The 7059-nt window shown below is 34.7% G+C and overlaps 1 protein-coding gene across 1 annotated transcript; it reads left to right on the forward strand.

Annotated features, from left to right (window-relative positions):
* Positions 1-5303: 5303 nt before the first annotated feature.
* On the forward strand, positions 5304-6066 carry LOC106659109. The gene is made up of 2 exons (XM_014381452.2): positions 5304-5454; positions 5638-6066. Exons 1-2 carry the CDS (start codon positions 5382-5384, stop codon positions 5988-5990), a joined length of 426 nt encoding a protein of 141 aa, XP_014236938.1. The 5' UTR covers positions 5304-5381; the 3' UTR covers positions 5991-6066.
* The last annotated feature ends 993 nt before the right edge of the window (positions 6067-7059 follow it).

A 7059-nucleotide genomic window follows, 5' to 3' on the forward strand; every position in this document is an offset into this window, starting at 1 on the left:
GATAAAACTGGTTTCTGATTTATTTGATCCTCCAGATACATCAATCATATCATTTGGTTACGGGTTCAATGTATTAATACAAAAATTCTGATAAATATATCGTAAGCATCCTCTAAAAATGTTTAAGGGTTGAATGATGAATAATGATCGTATCGATTCCAAAATTCATACAGCACATTTTCGGGTCGCTAAAAAGGCATCATAAAATTTTGGACGCAATCGGTTGAACGGTTATTGAGATATTGCGTTTACAAGGCCGTTCTGTTTTAACAATAGTAGGACTCCGCTTCGCTCAGCTGAACTAATAGAATAAAATCAATTTTTATTAGGCAAGGCAATGCCGAACGCCTCCAGTAATGAGCACAGATGTATACACCTTTACAAAACTGTAGATAGTATAAGAATAAATCGTCTTAACAAAAATAATATGCAATTTAAAATTTTAACAAACAATAATAACAAACATAACACAAATAGGCAAATTGACATAAAATGTAAAAGCAAAACTTAACAAGAAAAAAAATTTAATACAATTTTGTATGACAAATGTATAGTACAATTTCGCGATATGTGGTATCGGTAGTACCGTAATAGTGATACAATCATGACTAGATTAATAGAGTAAGCCATGACTAATGAGTGAAAATGAGCTCAATGAATATCGCCTCGCTGTAACTCACCGATCACGAGAGACTTGAAGCGTGCCAGCGATGGAGCACCGTACAGCGTGTTAAACAGGTGTTTAAAATAAATGACCAAAATAGTTTGAGGATAGGAAATGAATATTTATTGTACTATGTACGCTTATTTTTATTATTTGGACCTTTATTTTTTATCTAAGGCTTCTGGGGCATATTCACATAAACTAACATAACAGAGCGTGTTTTCTAACTGTCCTGAATCACCAAAAAAAGTTTAGCCAAATCCATGACCCGGAGGTGAGAAGGTTTCCTTGTTAGTGATAACGAACGCGACTTTCATGCGTTTTTCATTCGTCGAAGGTCAAGAGTCAGCTATGATTTAAACGAAAAATGTAGTTCAGCGAATACCACGGCAAAGGAAAAAGTGTTTTTAGTTAATTACGTTATGTTATAATTGACCATCATGTATTGACTTGACTTGACAATATCGATATCCTCAAATAGAACAGTCTCATTATGGCATATTTAAATAGTATATTAAACATGTGTTTGTAAGCTTTCTTTCTTCACTTCATATGTGCGAATACTATTTTCATGAATCCCCCAGCAGAAATTAACTTTTTCGTTTCAGCCGCCAGGACGAAAAAGGTTAGTTTCGGCTGGGGTAGCATGAAAAAAAAAAACGTGTGGGTAGCAAGAATTATTCGATTTTTACAGCTACCCTGAGCAAGTTCTTGGTATATGATCATCAAATTTTTTATCAATGTATTAAAGGACTATTACCGGTTGAAAAAAAAGTAAAAAAACTATTTTTATTTTTTATTTTTTTCAGTTCGTTCATTATATATTTAAATTCCATTTATTGCTCTATGTTGAGGGTAGAAAAAAGTATTCAAAAACATTTGAATTATTTAGTTTTTTTTCTTGGAACACGCATTATCTTCGTAAAAAGTGATTTTTGAATGGTGGACAGTTAATCTCAGCATCTACTTAGCCGATCTTTACTATATTTTACACACTTCTTCATTAATGTGCGATAAATGGCAATATACCAAAAAAAAATCGACATTTCGATACCTCCTAGCAGCAAGAGTCCTGCAGTTCATGGAGCAGAGCAGCATCGTTTCAGTTCAGAATCTATTCGGCAACATGCTACTTCAGCGCTGCGTTCTGCAAGATGCCACTTGTTGAGTAAAAATAGTAATTTATTCGAAATAATATATGTGTAATAGCAAGATTCAGAAGCTGAGCCAAGTATACTAGAAGTATACTTTAACTATAAATAAATATTTAAAACTCATACAATATGTGACAAACAGGTATTACCTTTGAATGCTTTTTCTCTATTAAAATATTTTACTCACACAGAAGGGTAGAGAGAGACATATTGGTGATTGAGAATAGTATAATGTGTACGTACCCGATTTTTCGAGTTTTGCTCGACTTGTACTCGACTTGTACTCGACTTGTCGAGTTGGGAAAATTTGAGTACCCATCACACTCAAATTTTTTCGGGTACCCGACTTTGTTTCAAGGATTTGAGTTTTTCCGAGTACCTGCATTTTCTTTCTTATTGCGCTATCGTGTAACTATTTTATTATATTTATACTAGGGGGCGAGCCCCCCTGCGCGCTTCGCGCGCCAACCCCCCTCGTTTACAATTTCATATGAGTATATGTTTAATAATATAAAATTTTATATAATACTTCCATTGTACAGACGTTCTCATCCAGTTGAAAGATTAGCATTACACTTAGAAAATAAACAAAATTTAATTTTCCCTGAAAATGAAGAAGTATTGATGTCGGTTTACCAGCGTTACGTAAATGTGTTATTACGTAATCGAAATAGTAATTTTCGATACAAGTGCCATAAGTAACACTTTTTGGCACGGCGTAGTTTAGGGCCCGAGCGCAGCGAGGGTCCTAATAGCTGGGCCGAAAAGTGTCCCCTATGGCCCGAGTATCGAACAACATTTTATAGTACTGTGCAAAGTTCACATTTATGCCCCCTTTTCCGAGCCATGAGTTGCACTTTCTGGTAGCGCGAAGTGAGGTTAGCGCACGAGCGTATGCGAGTGTGATGCGAACGCAGCGGTGCCAGAATGTGCGACTTATGCCACCGAAAAGCGTGCCATAGATGTGAACTTATGCCACGCAGTGCTATAAATTAATTTTTGATCTAAATTCATTTTTTTGTATCTAAGAAGATATTCATTTTTATAAAATTCCAGTTGACTATTTAAATCTTCTTCATCAACAAGAGTTTTTAAAAAATCCAGATTCGGTGCTGGTAAACCGACATCAATACAGCTTAAATTTTCAAATTCTAAAATATCATTTATTTCTTTCAAAGCTCTGTTTTCATGATTATCTTTAAAACCTTCCAAAAAATATTTTTTATAAGTTTGCCAAACGTCTCGAATCATTGGTATATTGTTAATAATTATAAACCAAGGGAAAAATTTTCTAAGTTGTTTCGGCATCATTATTAAACAAGCTTCGTCAATATTTTTTTTATTTCTAGATCGCTATCTACTAATCCCATTGCAATCGCCGTTTCTCTAAATGTATCGTATTTAATACCCTTATAAGTTCTTAAATCGTCGAATGATTTGCAGCCTTTAGCTTTGTGTAAAATTAATTTTAAATAAAACCGTTCAACATCTTTTGGCACAACACTAACTATTCTTCCCAATGTATTTGAAAATTGTGATCTCCGTTCCCAAATTCAAAATTTTTTATTGTACTTATAGTCTTGTAAATTATTTACGTACGTGAATTTTCTAGCATGAACATCATTTTTATTTAAATCAAACCACGCTGTTAAAGTAGTACCAGGCTTTTTGGCTGCTTCTACTTCTTCATTTTCAGGGAAAATTAAATTTTGTTTAATTTCTAAGTGTAATGCTAATCTTTCAACTGGATGAGAACGTCTGTACAATGGAAGAAACCAAAATAACCAAATTAACCATAATAATTTTTGGTTCTTGTACAAAAAATCAAAGTAACCATAATTATCACATTTATGACCCTATTATTTAAATTATTTTTGTACCAAATGAACGAAAGGTCACGTGACGTAATTATGTGATCGTCGCGTGATCGAAAGTTCAAAGTCACGTAATGTTAACGTATAGAAAGGTCAGTCACTTGATGATCGCGTTATAGAAAGGTCAGAGTCACGTGATGATCATGTGATGATCGAAAGGGGTCAAGGATCAAAGTCACCATAATAATCACCACCTGATCAAAAGGTCAAGGTGTCGTGATAATCACGTGATCAAAAAGTCAAATTCAAATATTTCGATCGAAAGGTCAAAGGTTCAAATGGTCAACATGGCAAAAGGTTACATGACCTCATTACGTGATCATCATGTGCCTCTGATCTTTCGATCACGTGGTGATCACGTTATGACGCATCGCATGATGAACGAATTATAACGCTCAAGGTTACGTTATCATCAAGCGGTTCGTTACTTAACGTAACGTTACTTAAGCACGTAATCGTCACGTGAACGAAAGGTTAAAATCACGTAATCAAAAAACCAAAATAACCATAATTATCACATTTATGACCCTATTATTTAAATTATTCTTGTACCAAAACGCGCAAGGTTACACTATAATAAAATGTTTAAAATGGCGAAAGGTAAAGAGGTCACGTGACGTAATCACGTGATCGTCACGTGATCGAAAGGTCAAAGTGACATAATCAAAAGGTCTGTCACTTGATGACATCGTTATAGAAAGGTCACATGACCTTTTGATCACGTGATCATCAAGTGATGACGTCATATGATCATTCGACCGAATCACGTGATCATCACGTGATGACGTCATGTGACTTTTCGACCGAATCACGTGATCATCGCGTAATGACGTCATATGACCATTCCACCGAATGGCGGCGATAATGACGTCATATGACCATTCCACCGAATGGCGGCGATAATGACGTCATATGACCATTCCACCGAATGGTGGCGATAATGACGTCATATGACCATTTCACCGAATGGCGGCGATATTATCTTATAATATAGAGAGATTTTCGATGTGTACTCGCGATGAAAATCCTATATTTACTCATGTATAACACACATAAATTGGGCTAATCATGAATAATAAAAATTATCTTCAGTTTACATAAATCATGTTGTAAAGATATGCGGCAAACATTGCTCTGATCAATTTTTTTTTTCTTCGTGCAGGTTTTATGGAATAAAGTTTCTAAACTCGAAAATAGTCGAGTACTCGAAAAAAACTCAGGTACCCAAAAAAGCTCGATTAGTCCTGAAAAATTCAGATATTCGAAAAAGCTTGAGTACAAAAAACAATCCATGATCTCAAAATTCGAGAACTCAACTCGAACTCGAAAAAAAATCTCAATCATGACGAGTTTTTTCGAGTACTTGAACACCCATAATAGAGAATGACGACAAAAAGTAAGAACCACTAAATGACAGGTAACACAGTCTGCGTTAAGCATTTGATTAGACAAAGAATAAACTCGTAAAATGCGTAGACACATCCGTCACTCAAAAAAGAGATTAAAAAATTGCAGACGCAAATCACTGCACTTATCTATAGCACGATTTTTTTATAAGTATCGAAGTTTATAGTCTGACGCTTGTATTTCATTACAGTTAAAACAGTGAAACCTGGCTAAGCTGCGATTGTTTGAATAGTTCATTTTAATACATATCGGAAGAAACTTACTTGAATAATATTTAATAAAATGAAATTCTGGTGCCTTTTCCTTTTTACTGCATTCGCATTGACTTCTACAGATGCTTTTACTCCTGATATTGGTAAGTGATTGCTATAGGCTTATGAAAACTATATAAAAACTAAAAAAAGTAAATATCTATGATTATACAATTTATGAAAAGTGCTAGGAAAAGTAAATTTTTACATTTTGTAAGATTAAGCAAAATAAAAGTTTCCAAAAATTTTGCACATGTTTAATACAATATATCGACTTCTTTTTCAAGTGAATAAAATCAAAGGACTAGCGACTAAAGTTGGTCAAGGAATAAAAGGTGTTTTGGACAATGGTAAAAAATTGGTCAATAAAGCCTTGCACGTTGAACCGAATGCGGAGGTTCAAGCATCCGCACAGCAGTCCACTAAACCAGAAAATCATCAATCTCAACCGTCCAATCAACAATCACAATCATTCAGTTCACAGTCTCAACAGGCTACTCAATCAGAACTAGGAAATCAACAACCTCAATCGGTTCAACAGCAGGTTATTCAGAGTTCGCTTCCTTCAGAAATTAATGAAGTCAATGAACAGTCTCAATCGGTTCCAACAGTTCAAGCTCAAGAAACTGTTTATCAATAAACAAAAAGAACAGATTAAAACATCCCGTAAAAGTTTTATAACATTTTTAATTTAAATAATAGCGTGCTAAAAATATAATCATAAGTATAAATGTATCATTGCAATTAAAACTTTGAATAAAATATTCCTTATTTACTTATAAAATATTAAAAATCTTATCAATCTTGAAACAATATGAGAAAAAAACTAAGTTAACTTTGCAAAATAAGTGTTGTAAGTACTTTGTTCTGATTATAGTTTTGCGTGTCAAAATCATAGATTCTCACTCGAGTATTTTTCGTTTACGAAACAGAGTTCAAAAAGTAAAGAAATATATAGCTAACGGGTTGTACGCATTATGTGTATGCTTGTGAGTAGAGCTTTACATGGTTCGAAAAAAGGGTGTATATGCTACAAACAGCAGCCTCGCGTGTGTACGTGTGCTTACACGAAGATGTGGGTGGGCAGCTGGTGTATTTGACGTTGATATTGCGATAAGATGAAAGAGAGTCGAAGCAAGCTAAAGCCGCTCCAGCCGATATATATGTATCTACACACAGTTTATATGTATACACGCGTATATATATAAAATTTCTACGACAAGAGCATTGGCAACTATACGACTACTATACATGGACGATGTATAAAGCTACGTGTATGCGAATATATATAGAGTGTCGTACTGCTTACATGTAGACGTAAACGCGAGCGCGATCTTATTTGGAGAGTCAAGCCAATATGCAACAAAAGAGCCGGCTCTTTTCTATAAAGCTGACGGCTGGCGGGGTAGCGTACACGTAAACGCTTTTCTTGCACAATGTATAAGGCTAGCGCGCTTGTAACGAGTTTTATATTATTATGCTTGCAATAATGTGCTTCTGGATCCTCTTGCTATATGCGTGTACGATTGCTCGCCGTTCGCGTGTGGTCTCAAGATTTTCGATTGAAAAATCTTGCCGGCTTTTGTCATCCGCGCAAGCTCACATTTGAATGATGAAATTTTTTAGGTCTTTCATTCGGTGGTCCCTAGAAAATAATCTAGCAATTATTTGATTTACGAAAAAACTTGAATTGAATTTCTCGTACCGAC

The sequence above is a fragment of the Trichogramma pretiosum genome, unplaced genomic scaffold, assembly GCF_000599845.2.
Source record: "Trichogramma pretiosum strain Unisexual culture from Peru unplaced genomic scaffold, Tpre_2.0 scaffold16, whole genome shotgun sequence".
Lineage (NCBI taxonomy): Eukaryota > Metazoa > Arthropoda > Insecta > Hymenoptera > Trichogrammatidae > Trichogramma > Trichogramma pretiosum.

Excerpts from the sequence above, each read along its gene's own strand:
- LOC106659109 (XM_014381452.2), top strand. The coding sequence starts at position 5,382 with ATGAAATTCTGGTGCCTTTTCCTTTTTACTGCATTCGCATTGACTTCT. Across the intron at positions 5,455-5,637 it reads TGCTTTTACTCCTGATATTG|TGAATAAAATCAAAGGACTA; the intron begins GTAAGTGATTGC and ends TTCTTTTTCAAG.